The sequence below is a fragment of the Sphaerodactylus townsendi genome, linkage group LG01 (genome assembly GCF_021028975.2).
Source record: "Sphaerodactylus townsendi isolate TG3544 linkage group LG01, MPM_Stown_v2.3, whole genome shotgun sequence".
NCBI classification, from domain to species: domain Eukaryota; kingdom Metazoa; phylum Chordata; class Lepidosauria; order Squamata; family Sphaerodactylidae; genus Sphaerodactylus; species Sphaerodactylus townsendi.
Window position 1 is genome coordinate 10,722,816 of NC_059425.1, and position 17,923 is coordinate 10,740,738.

Here is a 17,923-nt window from a genome sequence, read left to right on the forward strand (position 1 = left end):
CTCTTTCTCACAATACTAGAACCAGGGGGCATCCATTGAAAATGCTGGGGGGGAAGAATTGGGACTAATAAAAGGAAACACTTCTTCACGCAACGTGTGATGGGTGTTTGGAATATGCTGCCACAGGAGGTGGTGACGGCCACTCACCTGGATAGCTTTAAAAGGGGCATGGACAGATTTATGGAGGAGAAGCCGATTCATGGCTACCAATCTTGATCCACTTTGATCTGAGATTGCAAATGCCTTAACAGACCAGGTGCTCGGGAGCAGCAGCAGCAGCAGAAGGCCCTTGCTTTCACCTCCTGCAGGTGAGCTCCCAAAGGCACCTGGCGGGCCACTGCGAGTAGCAGAGAGCTGGACTAGATGGACTCTGGTCTGATCCAGCAGGCTCTTTCTTGTGTTCTTAAGGCCCTTGCTTTCACCTCCTGCCTGTGAGCTCCCAAAGGCACCTGGTGGGCCACTGCAAGTAGCAGAGTGCTGGACTAGATGGACTCTGGTCTGATCCAGCAGGCTCGTTCTTATGTTCTTAAATGCCTTAGCAGACCAGGTGCTCGGGAGCAGCAGCAGCAGCAGAAGGCCCTTGCTTTCACCTCCTGCAGGTGAGCTCCCAAAGGCACCTGGTGGGCCACTGCGAGTAGCAGAGAGCTGGACTAGATGGACTCTGGTCTGATCCAGCAGGCTCGTTCTTATGTTCTTAAATGCCTTAGCAGACCAGGTGCTCGGGAGTAGCAGCAGCAGCAGCAGGCCCTTGCTTTCACCTCCTGCATGTGAGCTCCCAAAGGCACCTGGTGGGCCACTGCAAGTAGCAGAGTGCTGGACTAGATGGACTCTGGTCTGATCCAGCAGGCTCTTTCTTGTGTTCTTAAGGCCCTTGCTTTCACCTCCTGCCTGTGAGCTCCCAAAGGCACCTGGTGGGCCACTGCGAGTAGCAGAGAGCTGGACTAGATGGACTCTGGTCTGATCCAGCAGGCTCGTTCTTATGTTCTTAAATGCCTTAGCAGACCAGGTGCTCGGGAGTAGCAGCAGCAGCAGCAGGCCCTTGCTTTCACCTCCTGCATGTGAGCTCCCAAAGGCACCTGGTGGGCCACTGCAAGTAGCAGAGTGCTGGACTAGATGGACTCTGGTCTGATCCAGCAGGCTCGTTCTTATGTTCTTAAATGCCTTAGCAGACCAGGTGCTCGGGAGCAGCAGCAGCAGCAGAAGGCCCTTGCTTTCACCTCCTGCATGGGAGCTCCCAAAGGCACCTGGTGGGCCACTGCGAGTAGCAGAGAGCTGGGCTAGATGGACTCTGGTCTGATCCAGCTGGCTAGTTCTTATGTTCTTATGTATGCTTCTTCTGCCTTTACTTAACGGCCCTCCTGGCTTGTTAGGGAGCTGGCTCTGGACAGCTGCTGCGGCACCTTCTGTCGATGAATCAACAGCCAATGTGAACATTTAAAAAAAACAACCACTCCAGTAAATCAAAACGACAACAGTCAATATATCTTAACAACGGGGAAAACACCTCTTGGGACACCCAAGGTGCTATATTGCTGTGTCGTGACATGTTCCTTTAAAAATTATTAGAGGTTTTCTTTTTTTTCTTATCGTCTTTGATTCTATTGTACCATGCCTTGTCTACATGGAACATCCAGAAAGGTTTGCTGGGGGCGGCGGGGGGCAGCAGTCTCTTTGGAAATGGTTGATACTTACAAAACAGGAAACAGCAGACAGGTAAACCTCAAAGTCCTGGTTTGCTTCCAGGTTCAGACTCCTTCAGAAGTCTTTTTGTTTACAAATCAAGACAGGCAGATTCTACTGGGAGAACTCCTGGCCGATGCGGACCTCAAGCTACAGCCCTCAAACCCCAGCCACGCAGCGTATTTACCTTGCAGAGTGGGTGTTGCCTGGGTCTGGGTCTTGGAGAGCACCGACAGAATGCTCTCGGGGGTTATTTCCACTTTGGAGAAGATATTTGCCAGTGGGTTAGCAGGGGCCGGCTGGGTGCCCCCGAGCGACGCTTTCAAGCCCCCCACAAGCGCTGTCGGACTCGTCGGGGTTCCCGGAGAAGGTCTTGAGGCAGGACTGACTCCTGGGGAAAGGAACATTTTGTCACTCAAAACATCTGTATGGGAAGAAGAAGAGTTTGGATTTATATCCTCCCTTTCGCTCCTGTAGGAGACTCAAAGGGGGTTTACAATCACCTTTCCCACCCCACCCCCCAAACAAACACCCTGTGAGGTGGGTGGGGCTGAGAGAGCTCCAAAGAACTATGAGTAGCCCAAAGTCACCCAGCTGGCATGGGTTGGGAGTGCACAAGCTAATCTGGTTCACCAGATAAGCCTCCACAGAAGTGGCAGAGCAGGGAATCAAACCCGGTTCTCCAGATTAGAGTGGACCTGCTCTTAACCACTACACTATGCTGGAAGGTGGAAAGGAGGAGCACACATCCATGGAGTTTACCAAACCACATGTTTCTGGGGAGACCCAAAGAGACTGAGGATCAGGGCCAGGGTACACTGATGCATTCCTCCTCAACAGGCTTCTTACAGACACTGACTAGATCAGGGGTCTGCAACCTGCGGCTCTCCAGATGTTCATGGACCATATTTGTAGTCCATGAACATCTGGAGAGCCGCAGGTTGCAGACCCCTGGGCTAGATGTTTTCCAAACTGATTTTCTGCAGTCATGAGGACAAGACACCTAATTTCCTTAAAACGACGACGACGACAACACTTTCCAATTTGCTAAGTGCCTGGCACACAGAGGAAGACATTCCTGACACGTGGGCCCGGAGAAAGATCTACAGATGCGGAGGCCACATTCTCGCAAGACCACCAGCGGCGCTTCCTCGCTCTTTGGTTGATTCCGCACTTGGGTTATCGATTTAAGAGATTCGTAGCCATCGCGTTCGACCTAAGTGCTCGCAGCACAACCACTGGGATCGGCGGTGGTTTTGTACCACAGCTTCACTAGCCCGTTAATAGCGGGTCAAATTTCCAACTCCAGCTTGGGAACTACTACTTTTTCAGGGAACCACGCTCGAACTCAGCTCGATTCCAGTAAAGTGCGGAATCTCTGGTGCCAGGAGTCCCCCATTCAGCCAATCACAGCTGAGTATTTCGGGCATGCGTACAGCTGGCCAATCAAAAAACGCCACCTTCGTCCCTCCATTCCTGTGGCAGTTTTTTTAATAACGTGTGTGGGGATAGACGGAACATGGCCGTAGAACAGCAGCCAATCGGAACGGAGCGGCAAAGAGGCACAGGATGATCCCACCCTCCGAGCTGGGATCAAGCTGGTTGCAGTGGGGAACAACAATGGCTTCGACCTAGGTCAGTACCCTTCTCAGGGAACTGGGTCGAACTTACTTTACTCGTGTGCGGAATCGCCCTTTCTAAGCTAATGCGTCACGCAGCTTACCGTCACCTGAGTGTATTTTCAGGGGCAAACAGAAAGGAGCAGGTTTCAAACGCCGGGTGTTTGCTGTGATTGTGTTGAAGCGCAGAAAACGCACAGGAGTGGGGCAAGGCAAGGAACTGGATTCCCCAAGAACTCGAGTTCTCTTTTGCTAAACTACAAGTTGGGGGGAAGCCACGGCTGAGTGGAAGAACCTCTGCGACCCCAGGGTCAACTCCAGCATCTTCATTTACAAAAGGACCAGCCAGCAGGTGAAGCAATAGACCCAGGACAGCCACTGCCTGTCCGAGCAGGTTACACTGACCTTGCCATTCCAATGGCCAGATTTAGTACAAGGCAGAGTCACAAGTGTGTTCATGTGTGCTAGTCCTCATGATTGCCCAGGTTAAGGTTGAAAGAACAGGGACAATATCCTTCTGACAGTAGAACCATACTCCCCTTTCCAGTGGCGTATCTGCCAGAGGAACATGGGGGGGGGGGTTCAAATGACCCCGGGCGCCCCCCACTGGATTACATGGGGGTCCCCTCGGACTGGCCCTGCCAGGCTGCTCCTCGGGGAGAGGGGGGGTGCCCGGAGCAGGTGTTGCCCCAAGTGCCATCCCCCCCCTTCCACCTCCAGCAAGGCTTGAATTAGGTATGTAAAAATAGTAAAACAGCAGCTGAAACTATGTGAAGGGGATAATGGGCAGATCTGCACAGTATTCACGGGACTGGAGAAAAATGCCGCTGCTCTTGGTTGCAAGGTTCCAAAAGGGCAAAGTTCACAGAACAGATCTGCAGGATCCAACCCGAGAGCAGCTCTTCTGCGTGCAAGAACAGCGCCACTCAGAACGGAGTCCCGCCGCCAGCTTATGGAAACGGGTGGAGCTACGCCGGAGGAGGCCCTGCGCTCACCTGTATTCTTCATCACGGAGGTCAGGCTGCTCAGAATGGAGCTGATCTTCGCCAGGTCCACGTTGGCGAGGTTGGGCAGAGCAAGCGCCGGAGACGGAGGGAGCGGAGCCGGGTTGGCCGGCTTTGGCGTCGGAGGGGTGACAGGCGCCGGAGCGAGAGTTGCCGCGCTTGCCGTGGCAGCTGCCACCGCCACCACCCCTGCCGCTGGTGCCACGGCTGCCGGAGATGCTTTAGGAACGCTGTCAGTCACTTTGGAGGTCGTTGGCACCGGAGTAGCCGGCTTCTCCTTTCTCTCTTCCACTAATTCAGGGGACAGAAAGAACACTGTTCAGTTGATATAATGGGGGCTCTTTCCCACTGTCTCGTACGGGGGTTGCTACTTCCTTCCTAAGGAGATCCAAATTACCGTACATCGTTTTTATCCTCGCAATAACCTTTTGAGGTAGGCCTGGCTGAGAATGTGCAACTAGCCCAAGGTCACTCAGTAACCTTCCACGGCGGAATGGAGATTTGATTCGAACCTGGGACTCCCAGATACTGGGCTCCCTTGGAGACAAGCAAGTTGCAGGTTTTTCTCCATGGGACTTGCTCTCCAGATGTTCATGGACTATTACGTCCCTCAATCTAGACCAGGGGTAGGGAACCTGCGGCTCGAGAGCCGCATGCGGCTCTTTTGCCCTTGCACTGCGGCTCCACAAGCTGAGCCGCCGGCCCCATCCTTGCCCACCCTGCAGGCAGCAGGGCGGACGCACCAACTGCCCGCGGCTGGCTGGGCCGTGCTGTGGGCTTTCCCTCTCGCCCGCCCTGTTGGAACGGGGTGGGTGCTTTCTTGGCGGCCGGCAAGGCCGAGCCGCTGGCCTTATCCTTGCCCGCCCTGCAGGCAGCAGGGCGGGCGCATCCATGCGCTTCTCAGAATGAGCAGAGTAAAAGGTAAAAAACCCCAATATATACAGTGTTATCTTTATTTTAAATGTCAAAAATTATTTGCGGCTCCAAGTGTTTTCTTTTCCCGTGGAAAACGGGTCCAAATGGCTCTTTGAGTGTTAAAGGTTCCCTACCCCTGATCTAGACACTAAATTCTTGTTGATGCAGCCCAGAATTGTATTGGCCTTCTTGGCTGCCGCATCACGCTGCCGCATCATGCTGCTGACTCATGTTCAGCTTGTGGTCTACTAAGATTCCCTTACGCCAGAGGTGTCAAACTCGCGGCCCTCCAGATGTTATGGACTAATCAGGAGGTTAAGCATGATGCTGGTAGGGGATGATGGGAACTGTAGTCCATAACATCTGGAGGGCCGCAAGTTTGAAACCTGTGCCTTACGCCTTTCACGTGTACTGGTGTCAAGCCAGATGTCACACATCCGATCTCTGTGCATTTCATTTCTTCTGTCTAAGTGCATTATCTTGCATCCATCTCGGCTGTTCCTTTTGTTAGTTTTGGCCCAGACTCAAATCTGTCCAGGTCACGTTGAATTCTCACCCTGTCCTCTGGGCATTAGCTACCCCTCCTAATTTGGTGTCATCTGCAAATTTGATTGGCATGCCTTCGGTTCCATCACTAAGTCACTGATAAAAATACCGAATAGCCCTGGGACCAGGACAGAGTTCTTGGAGGACAGAGGAACATTCACATCGGTGTATTCACTTGAAAAGTTTGACCGTCCTCACAACAGCCCATGTAAGGATGGCAACCGTCCCCCATCTTTCCACAGAATCCCAGCAACCCTTGACAGGTAGGTAACACAAATAGCAGGTAATGAATAGCCAGGTAACACGAATAGCAGTCTAGGCTCTAATGAGGGAACTGTGCTTCCTGCAGGCCTCCCACCCACCCCTAGAAGAAGTGTGACTATATCAGGAAGGGCCTTCCGGACATCAAAGAGGGCCCTGTGTTCTGTTCTGTTAATTGACCTCTGTTTTGCTTTCTGTTTCCCACCTTTCTTTGATTTGCAACATGCAGTGACCCAGAAGCAACCAAGTGCCAGCGCGTCGCTTTATCTCTCCTCGCTAGCCTTGAGAAAGTAATGGCTTGAGCACTCCTGTCTTGGGGTGCTGTGTGGTTTCCGGGCTGTATGGCCATGTTCTAGCAGCATTCTCTCCTGACGTTTCGCTTACATCTGTGGCTGCATCTGTGGCTGCATCTGCATCTTCAGAGCCTCTGAAGATGCTAGCCACAGATGCAGGCGAAACGTCAGGAGAGAATGCTGCTAGAACATGGCCATACAGCCCGGAAACCACACAGCACCCCAGTGATTCCGGCCGTGAAAGCCTTCGACAATACACTCCTGTCTTGTTCGACTCTGCCTTTGATGTGAGGTGTGAAAGAGGGAGGCGGGCGACTCAGGGATATAAGTTTGTACCCAATGACCGTTCTTTGTAACTGGCTTCTCGGAGCCATGCCGACGTCTGTCAATAAAGACTTCTGATTTGAAATCTAGAGTCGTGTATTGGCCACAGGGGTCTGCAACCTGTGGCTCTCCAGATGTTCACAGACTACAAATCCCATCAGCCCTTGCCATGGACTACAGCATGGACTACAAATCCCATCAGCTCTTGCCAACAGACCAGGTGATCAGGAGCAACAGCCGCAGAAGGCCATTGCTTTCACATCCTGCAGGTGAGCTCCCAAAGGCACCTGGTGGGCCACTGCGAGTAGCAGAGTGCTGGACTAGATGGACTCTGGTCTGATCCAGCTGGCTTGTTCTTATGTTCTAACATCTGGAGAGCCACAGGTTGCAGATCCCTGGGCCAGTAGATCCGGGGCCTGACAGGCTACTCCGCTGAGTGACTGAACCAGCTAATCAGGAGGCTGAGCCAAAAGACGGACCGGATCAGTGCCTCTCACTGGTGAACGTACCAATAATCTTCGGGGAATCCTCCTCCACATCGGACAGCTCCATGTCCTCAACGTCACGGTTGTCTGTCGCAGGCTCTGGGGAAGGCGACTTTTTCTTCTCTGCCTGGGGCGACGGGGAGTGGTCCTCGTCCCCCATCCCTTGGAAGGGAGACTCGGAACCCGTCGGGGACGGAGCATCCATGCTCGGCGACGGGACCGGAGACTCTTCCGGGTCGGGGAGGGTCGCCTTCAACTGATCCAGCTTCTTCTTGAGATTGCTCACTCTGTTGGCAAACGTTTTGTAAGCCTGGTGGGGGGAAAGGGGGTGGTGGAAGAGAACACAGAAGGCAAGAAGCGTTATGAACGTGTCAAGAAAGAAAGAAAGAAAGAAAGAAAGAAAGAAAGAAAGAAAGAAAGAAAGAAAGAAAGAAAGAAAGAAAGAAAGAAAGAAAGAAAGAAAGAAAGAAAGAAAGAAAGAAAGAAAGAAAGAAAGAACGAACGAACGAACGAACGAAGGAAAGAACAAAGGAAAGAAGGAAAGAAAGAAAGAAAGAAAGAAAGAAAGAAAGAAAGAAAGAAAGAAAGAAAGAAAGAAAGAAAGAAAGAAAGAAAGAAAGAAAGAAAGAAAGAAAGAAAGAAAGAAAGAAAGAAAGAAAGAAAGAAAGAAAGAGAAAACTCTTCCGACAGGCTGAAGCAGTTGGATCTGTGTGTGCCGACTGGCTCTTTTGCCTGATTCTCATGATAACAGGTGGGCTTTACTTCTGATTCTGTTTATCAGGACTGAAGTTTTTCAAGGTGTGGCTGCTTTAATTACTGCAAGTCACAGTAATTTTTTTTAATGGAAAGTCTGGAGAGAAATTCATCCATCGCTTTCGGGACTCCGTCGGGATGACAAAGGCCGTGTGTCTGTGGACGCTCCTAATGGATTTACAAGCACCTTCTGACACAAAAGAAGAGTAGGTTTTTATACGGTCCTTCCTTTACCTTTAAGGCAGGGGTGTCAAATTCACGGCCCTCCAGATGTTCACGAACTACAATTCCCATCAGTCTCTCCCAATATGAGAATTGGCTATATTGGCTAGGGCTGATGGGAATTGTAGTTCATGAACATCTGGAGGGCCGCGAATTTGACACCTGTGCTTTAAGGAAGAAGAAGAGTTTTGATTTATATCCCCCCCTTTCTCTCCTGCAGGAGACTCAAAGGGGCTGACAACCTCCTTGCCCTTCCCCCCCTCACAACAAACACCCTGTGAGGTGGGTGGGGCTGAGAGAGCTCCAAGAAGCTGTGACTTGCCCAAGGTCACCCAGCTGGCGTGTGTGGGAGTGCCCAGGCTAATCTGAATTCCCCAGATAAGCCTCCACAGCTCAGGCGGCAGAGCGGGGAATCAAACCCAGTTCCTCCAGATTAGATACACAAGCTCTTAACCTCCTAAGCCACTGCTGCTCTCAAAGCACCTGACAATCATATTCCTGTCCTCTTTCCACAACAGGCTGAGGCACCCCAAGGTCACCCAGCGGGCTTTGTGTGGATGAGCTGGGAAACCCAGTTCTCCAGATTAGAGTCTGCCGCTCATGTGGAGAAACAGAGAATCGAACCCGGTTCTCCAGATCATAGTCCACGTCACTTAATTGCTACGCCATGCTGGCTCTCAGTGAACCAGGCCATCTTGTTGAGATGTTTAGAGGCAGAAGCGGGTATCTGGGCCAGTTCAAGTCATTTGCCACAGATCAGGGTTGCCGTTGGAGACCAGCCCCCAAGTTCTGTGCAGGTCAGAGGGAACGGCTGGAGAGGTGGGATCCAGCAGGTTCTCACCAGTTCCTGAGAGTGGGTTACTAATTATTTGTGTGTGCCGAGAGGGGGTTACTAATTGGGTCCGCTTTTCCGTTAGAAATTCCATTAGGTCCAAAAACCATAAAGTCCTGTTGTTTCCTATGTGGTTGGTTAGCGAAGGTAGAAAACGGGATAATTCTCCCTGTCGGGCTGTTTTAAAAACATGTGCTAGAAATATGGTCAAGTTCCCTGTTTAAGGAAAGTATCCTTCTTTTGATTTCTAGAAACAAAATTAAGTATTTGAAAGTATTAAGTATCTGACAGGCAGTCACTTAGAGGAGAAGTGGTTGTTTTTGTTGGCAGTAGAAGATAGGACTTGCTACAATGACTTTAAATTATGGACAGAAAGATACCAGCTGGAAATTAGGAACTTTTTTTACAGTAAGAGTTTTTTTACAGTAACAGAGAAATTATTAATGCCCCGCCCCCGGAATGCCCGCTCCCGCCCCTGTCGTCCCCGCCCAGCCCCACTGGCGCTACGCCACTGTTTGAATCCCACCACCGTGGGAACCTGTTACTAAAATTTTTGGATCCCACCACTGAACGGCTGCCCCCTAGCCCAGCCCCCCAGGCCTAGGTGCTTTCCAAAGCCGGCTTTCCAAAGTTCTGGCTTTCCAAAGCTTGGGGGGGGGGGGGGGGCTGGTGGCGTGAGCCTGGGGTGCCCGATGCCCCCCACGTGACCAAAAGGCATGACCCCATGTCCCTATAGGCGGTACGCCTCTACATGCCACAAGCAACTGATACAGGATGTGGCTGCATGGACACCGGCCAGGGCAAGTGAATTCCATTTTTTAATCACTTGCTCTGTAAAGACATGTTTCCTTTTGTCTTGCTTTGCATCAGGGCATTTTGCATCAGGGCACTTCACTCAAGCGTCAAAAGCGCCCGTCACACTTACGTTTGCAACCACCTTCACTTCCTTGTACTGCGCTTCGTAAAATATCCCTGCGTTTTCCAGCACTTCGGTCAAGGAAGGGCAGTTTTTCACTTGCTTGTCCAAGCTGTTCACAAATTCTTCCAGCTTTGCGCTCGCTTCCTCAAATTCTTTGGAAAACTTCTTTCCCCCTGTTTTGTCTGAGAAGGAAAAGATACCAGTGTCACTCAAAAGGAAGGCAGCCTTTTGTAGATGCAAAAATAATAATTATTGGACGTAAGTAACTATAGCTGAAATTATTATTGGACATAACTATATGTAAATGGAAGAAGAAGAAGAAGAAGAAGAAGAAGAAGAAGAAGAAGAAGAAGAAGAAGAAGAAGAAGAAGAAGAAGAGGAGGAGGAGGAGGAGGAGGAGGAGGAGGAGGAGGAGGAGGAGGAGGAGGAGGAGGAGGAGGAGGAGTTTGGATTTATATTCCGCAGATCCCACCTTTCTGTCCTATAAGAAGACTCAAGGTGGCCTACAAGCTCCTTCCCCCACCCCCACAACAGACACCTGATGAGGTAGGTGGGGCTGAGAGAGTCCTGAGAGAACTGTGACTAGCCCAAGGTCACCCAGCAGGAATGTAGGAGTATGGAAACACATATGTTCACCAGAGAAGCCTCTGCTATTCAGGTGGAGGAGTGGGGAATCAAACCCAGTTCTCCAAATTAGAATCCATCTTAACCACTACACCAGGCTGGCTCTTGTTGAGAAGTTGCTGAGAAGCCAGTAACAATGCCAAGCAATACTTCAAATGGCGTGGAAGGGCCCGTTGCAAAAGCAGCCCTGGCACAGGCGTTTCCCAGAAGACACAGTTGACACACGTGGCAGAGGAATCCAGACGTGCCACCTGTAAGGCTGTGACTGCTCTGAGTGCAGGGAAGCGATTTTCAGCAATTGCCAGAGTGCTGGGAGGATACCTGAAAAGGGCTTCAGGAAGTCTTCAAACTACTTAAGGGGTGACATGATAGCCATGTTTAGATATTTGAAGGGATGTTGTGTTGGTGAGGGAGCAAGCTTGATTTCTGTGGCTCCAAAGACTAGGGCCAGGAGTCATGGGTTCAAGGTGAGGGAAAAGAGATTCCACCTAAACATCAGGAAAAATGTCCTGACAGTTAGGGCCGTTCGACAGTGGGATGCACGACCTTGGAGTGTGATGGAGTCTCCCTCTTTGGAGGTTTTTAAAAAGAGGCTGGATGGCCATCTGTCAGGAGTGCTTTGGTTGTGTGTTCTTGCATTGCAGGGGGTTGGACTGGATGGCTCTTGGGGGTCTCTTCCAACCCTATGATTCTATGACTTTTTAAAACAGGGGTCTTCAAACTATGGCCCTCCAGATGTTCATAGACTACAATTCCCATGAGCCCTACCACTTGGCCATGCTGGAAGGGGCTGGTGGGAATTGTAGTCCATAAACAGCTGGAGGGCCACAGTTTGAAGACCCCTGTTTTAAAAGAACATAGTTTCAGGCAGGCAGCTGTGTTGGTCCGGACTAGAAGAGCAAGACTGAAGTCCAGTGGTATCTTAGACATCAGCAAGAGCTCTGCTAACAGTAGAAGTCCTCAAACAGAGAAGCTTCAAAGGGGGATTTCAACATGAAGCTGCTGAACTTTAGCTAATTCACAGATTCAGAACAATGGACCACCCTCAGGGCTCAATAGGAACCTAGGACTCTTATTTCACTGCTGGTGGTGGAGGAAAGCTGCAGCCGACCCTGTTTTTCCAGGCAAGTGAAGTTCAGAGGTGGTTTGCCATTGCCTGTTTCTGTGTAGCAATACGGGACTTTCTTGGTGACCTCCCATCCAAGCAGAAACCAGGACTAACCCTGCTTAAGGTTCTGAGATCTGATGAGATCTTCTTCCCTGGTTGTGTTGTGTGAAGAAATGGCTCCTCTCCCACCCTTCTTCCCCTCTCCAGGCAGATACCATAGATTTGGAGGACTTAAAAATGCCAGAAGGGCATCAGGAAGAGCTATCTGACCTAGGGGGAAAAGATATCTTAACCCAGACTCTGGCTCATTCCGCACATGCAGAATAATGAACTTTCAAACTGCTTTCAGTGCTCTTTGAAGCTGTGCGGAGTGGCAAAATCCACTTGCAAACAGTTGTGAAAGTGGTTTGAAAACGCATTATTTTGTGTGTGCAGAAGGGGCCTCTGAGAGAGGGGTGGAGCCTGGGAACTGAAAAAACTGCTGGGAACAGAGAGGCGAGGTCTCTTTCTGCTGGGCCACTGAAGGGAGCAGAACTCTTGGGACTCTTTAGTTCGGAGAGGAGACGTCTGAGGGGGGATATGATTGAAGTCTATAAAATTATGCATGGGGTAGAAAATGTTGACAGAGAGAAATTTTTCTCTCTTTCTCACAATACTGGAACCAGGGGGCATCCATTGAAAATGCTGGGGGAAGAATTAGGACTAAGAAAAGGAAACGATTCTTCACGCAACGTGTGACTGGTGTTTGGAATATGCTGCCACAGGAGGGGGTGATGGCCACTCACCTGGATCGCTTTAAAAAGGGCTTGGGCAGATTTATGGAGAAGTCCATCTATGGCTACCAATCTTGATCCTCCTTGATCTGAGATTGCAAATGCCTTAACAGACCAGGTGCTCAGGAGCAGCAGAAGGCCCTTGCTTTCACACCCTGCCTGTGAGCTCCCAAAGGCACCTGGTGGGCCACTGTGAGTAGCAAAGTGCTGGACTAGATGGATTCTGGTCTGATCCAGCAGGTTCCTTCTTATGTTCTTATGTTCCCTGGGCTCTGGTGAGAGCAGCCATCTTTGGACCATGTGCTCACCCAGGGACCTGACTCAGCCTTCCAGGCAATGGGACCTCTGTGAGAATTGCAACCTTCTAAGCTGAAGCGCCTACCCTATTTTAACAGCCGCTAGGGTGTGTTCAGAGAGGCCTACCTTTCAAGCACTTCAGCGTCTCGGTGCTGCAGACGTCCACCCGCATGGTGGCCAGCTGCTTCTCCTTCAGCTCGATCTGGTCTTCCGAACGCTTGTACAGGAGCAGCTCGTCGACCAGGGACTGCGGCTGGGCGAGAGAAAGACAGGTGACTTCAGCACTCTCCGAAACAAGGAGGCAGGAAAAGGACAGGAGCAAGCTGTTAAAAGGGGAAGGCTGGGTAACACTCCCGGCACTGGGGGTGAGGAGAGGCCCCTACTTGTGTACGGCGAGAGGAAAAACAGCAAAGGGAAATGTGTGCCAACACTGCAGGGCTCGATGGCAGCTGTACCACTCAGACTATTCTCCTTTGAAAGCCTGCCCCAATCAGGAGGTCATGTCTTGATTCCACTGGCAGTACATCTGTTCGGGCTGGGAGAGGGGGTGCAGATGGAAGGGGTGGGCTGGCCCCCTCCCGTCTACACCCTCCCTCCCAGCTTGGTCCGTGGAACACCGTGAACAAGTTCCATGAGCCACAGACAGAACGTGGGCAGCAATGGCCACGTTTTGTGTCTCATGCAGAACCTTGCAAGGAGAACTTAGCAGAGCATCCTGAAACGGCAACCACGGCGTATGCTTCCAAGGAAGCCTCTCTAGGTGAAATCAGGGCATGAATAGAACTAAATTTTCTTTCTTTCTTTCTTTCTTTCTTTCTTTCTTTCTTTCTTTCTTTCTTTCTTTCTTTCTTTCTTTCTTTCTTTCTTTCTTTCTTTCTGTCTGTCTGTCTGTCTGTCTGTCTGATTTTAAACTGCCCATCCCCGAAGGGCTCTGGGCGGCGTACAGAAGCCCGCAACAACAATACATAATAACATTAAACACAGCAGGCTAAAAACAACATTACATCCCACTTAGCCAACCTCGATATTACAAAGTGCAAAAATTTGTAATAGTGTGAAAAAATAAATGTTAGAACCAGTTGTCCATTCATTCATATACCACAATTCGTACCAACAAACTCGCAAACAGCTCGTGCCCCTCTTACAAAATATCTCCTTAGAATGTCTCTAATTATATAAGAATATATAAGAATACACCTTGTTACAATAGAGAGGAAATTAGCGAATATAACAATTATTCAAGACAAAAGGTCCTATCCAATTCTCCCGGAATATCCTGGAGTCTTTTGGGAAACTTTGTAACAGCATTGACAAGTTTCCCCAGGGACTCCGGGACTCTGCTGGCAGGGGCTGATGGGAATCGTAGTCCATGAACATCTGGGGAGCCAGAGTTGACACTTTGCTTTAGTGCTTTGGCAGAGAGAGGGGCTTTTCACTCCCCCAGGTGGATATGGAAGAGATGAGCTGGGAGCCTCCTTTTCCCATCCTGAAGTCAAGCACAAGGGTTGAATCCAGCACAGGCAGGGTTAAAATGAAAAGGCAAAGGATGGTGGAAATGGGGTATAAACAGAGGTGGGATCCAAAAATTTTAGTAACAGGTTCCCATGGTGGTGAGATTCAAACAGTGGCGTAGCGCCAATGGGGCTGGGCGGGGCACAATGGGGGCGTGGTCGGGCATTCCGGGGGCAGGGCATTAATAATTTCTCTGTTACTGTAAAAAACTCTTACTGTAAAAAAAGTTCCTAATTTCCAGCTGGTATCTTTCTGTCCATAATTTAAATTCATTATAGCAAGTCCTATCGTCTACTGCCAACAGAAACAACTACTTCTCTAATTGACTGCCTGTCAAATACTTAATACTTTCAAATACTTAATTTTGTTTCTAGAAATCAAAAGAAGGATACTTTCCTTAAACAAGGAACTTTACCATATTTCTAAAACATGTTTTTAAAACAGTCCAACAGGGAGAATTATCCCGTTTTCTGCCTTCGCTAACCAGCCACAGAGGAAACAACAGGACTTTATGATTTTGGGACCTAATGGGATTTCTAACGGAAAAGCAGACCCAATTAGTAACCTCCTCTCGGCACACACAAATAATAAGTAACCCACTCTCGGGAACTGGTGAGAACCTGCTGGATCCCACCTCTGGGCATAAAGCAAATAAATAACAGGAAGCAGGCAATGCCGCATCTAATGATGGACTGGGGTCAGAAAGTGGGGAAAACAGCGGCGGTTTTTTACCCGAGATCCAAAAATATGGTTGTAGTCGTGCCGCGAGGTCAGCGCAAGAACGAGACGAGACGCGGTGATGACATCTGGTGGAGAGCGCCAGCAGCGGGAGCGCGGATGTCCGTGTTCCTAGCGACTCTCCCGCGTGCTGGTTCCTGGCACCTTTTATTATGATTCTAGCGGGGGCGTGTAGAAGGGCGGAACGGGGGAAATCCGGGAGAGCGGGAGACTGAGAGATCATCATGTGATGCATGATCTCACCTGGCTGCTACGTGCGGAGAGGAGCATCAGCGTCTGGGCCTAATCCTCACCTGGGGGCAAGACCATTGTCCCTTTGTCTGGGACACCCGGTGGTCGTGAGCCAGGTAGTTCATGACCCGTGACTCATCGGGGGGTGAGGAGTGGGGGAGCGGTGCGACCAGAAGATCGTAGGAGCGCTGGTGTTCCAGCGCTCTACTTACGGTGCTGCTGGGTCAGCAGCTCATCCCTACAATGGTTTACAACCCAAGCTAATAAACCTGTGGAAAAGTGGTCTGCGTTTTGCAACAGTCAATTCAAAGACAGAGATTATGCACGGGCAAACTCTGACTGGACTTCAGCTTTTAACAGATGCGCGTTCTTGTTTTAAAAATAAATGGCTAGGCTTTTAAAAACTCACTCGGAATTCCGCGACGATCTTGGACTTCAGAACAGCTTTGGGATTCGAAGAGGCTGCAGAAAAGAGGGGAAAAACGGAGAGGTGCCTTTTAAGACTGCAAATCCCAAGCACACGGCCGTGCCCGACGTCTCCCTTCGCCTCCACCCCTCTGTACCAGCAGGGTTCACCCCCTGAAGTTCAGCAATGACTCTTCCCACCCCCTCCCCAAAACACACAAACAACTGGTACACATCCGGTCTACCTGCCCATCACCAACATAGCATCACTTCAACTTCTGCTGAAATGTTTCCCACCAACCGCCTAAAGATCCAAGAAACACTTTTTTTCCCTGAATGAATGCGAGGCATGCTTCACTCTTACACTAGAGAAGGCTCACCGACAGACAGTAATCTGTTCTGCACGTTCAGTAGGATGAAGCAGTTGGCTGTACAGCGGACTAAGGGATTTCAGACTTATCGCATTTTTAAAATGCTCCCCTTTGAACCAATTTCTCTCTGGGCTGAAAACTATCGCAGACACGAGCAGACTGGGATAGAGCCTCTGCCCCTTGAGGCGTAATGCTTCTGAAAATTATTTGTGCAGGGTTTTTTACACGGAGAAATATAATTCTGTAATCCTCCCTGAGTCTCAGCAATCAAGGTGGGCTCTTACATTGATGTCTTTCTTCCAAGTTGTGTTGACCTGGGCTGTAAAAGAGGAGGACCCACCCCACCCAGAGAGGATTCTATCCTGATTTTTCTGTGTCATTCAATGTTCTGAACTCATCTCCTGATTATATGGACACAAGCTCGGAGCAGAGACTCATACAGAGATGCAATGCCTCTGGAAGGAAGTAATTCTGCTGCAGTGTCAGTGACTACATGATCCGATTCTGCCTCACGCAGTGGAAAAGTGCTTTGGGCTGATTCTGACTCCAACTGACTGCTGCTATGGTAGATTCATGCAGAGATCTGCCCCAGACTAGAGGGTGACCAGAAGCAAGCAAGGTCAGGAAATCATGCAGAGATACAGCAGGCAGCCTCCCTCGTGCCTCAGAATACTCTTAATGATTAACTCATTCCTTGCAGAACAGAAGTGGGGAAAGGCTGCTTTGACAGGACTAACTGCCTCCGGGGCGCAACCTCCCTTCACTGCAGGAAGACACGCACAGCACAGCCCCGGGGGGGGGGGGGGGGGCCTGCTTCGTCCCCCCTCCAGACAGCCAATGCGTCTTCCCTAGCCTAACCCGCTGCTTCCACGGAACAATGGAAAGCCTGTACAGACAGTTATTAAACAAGATGAAGACCACTAATGCATTTGTTACGGTGGCGCTGGAAATCAGGGCGCCGCTTTTCTCAAACTACAAATGGGTGCCACGCAGCGATGCGAAATCCGCTCCCAAATGCCACCCTAGCCGGAGGCTGTCAGCATGCACTCGGGGTTAACGGGAGCCTTTCTTGCCCAACGCGCTATCCTATTCACTGCTGTTTCTTCACTAAGTCGAGCACTGCTCTGCTGTTGAACTGCAACGTGGCAAACACAATCCCTGATAAGCTCAGGGGGGGGGGGGGGGGGCGTTTGGTTCCCTATCTGTGCTCTTCGCCCCGTGGACTTAAGCTTGTGCTCTTCGGTTGCTCTTCTCAGCTGCTGGAAGAGGCGGCTCCCTTAGCTGCAGGCTCGGCACATCCTAGGCACGCCAAGCAGCTCCCGAGCACCTCTTCTCCCTGCGTACGTTCTGCCAATCGCAGTTTCCTTAAGCACGTGGCCACCGTTTCAAGCTGGGGCCCCCTCTCGACACACGGTAAGGCTCCGAGCGCTTCTACGCTCTCAAGGAAGGGGTCCCGAGGGTGAGTGTCCCAAGTACTCTGACTGCTCTTTCAAACATTATACCAAGTTCTGGCGGGATTTCCTTACTTTGAGACTTCTTCCATGACTTAGTTGGCTGTTTGCTCTGAGATTCTTTCGGCTGCTTCTGAGCTTTGAAAGTGGAACCTGGAAAACATGTTCATTTTTGTTTTTGTTTGTTTTTTTGCGCTTTGAAATTACGGCATTTCCCTGAACGGATCCCTTCCCCTCTCCTGGTGGCAAAAACAAGGCTCGCAAAAATGGGCACGGAGGTCTGCCCAATGACCAGCAAGCAGGCAGCAGAAATTTCCCAATCCAAAAACAGGCTCAGACTTTGAACTCAAGGCGTCTTGGACCACCCCTCCGCCTTCCTGACTCTCTCCAGATTTTCCCCATGAGAACCAAGGAAGTGCTCTCAGTGAACAGAGCTAATCCACTGGTACTTTTTTACATCTTTGGTGGAATTGTAGACTGGCTAAGAAATATTGGATAGAGATATCTGGTCTAATAAATGATATCTTGGGGTATAAAGTAGATCTCCTTCCACGTTGTTT

General features: G+C 50.3%; 1 protein-coding gene across 1 annotated transcript in view; it reads right to left on the reverse strand.

Moving 5' to 3' along the window:
* The window catches only part of RPRD2 (regulation of nuclear pre-mRNA domain containing 2), an 81,451-nt gene that overhangs the window by 8,380 nt on the left and 55,148 nt on the right, over positions 1 to 17,923 (reverse strand). Inside the window, 7 exon segments of the mRNA XM_048510846.1 lie at positions 1,868 to 2,071; positions 4,295 to 4,594; positions 7,152 to 7,437; positions 9,860 to 10,035; positions 12,782 to 12,908; positions 15,546 to 15,598; positions 17,439 to 17,516. Coding sequence (XP_048366803.1) covers positions 1,868 to 2,071; positions 4,295 to 4,594; positions 7,152 to 7,437; positions 9,860 to 10,035; positions 12,782 to 12,908; positions 15,546 to 15,598; positions 17,439 to 17,516 — 1,224 coding nt within the window.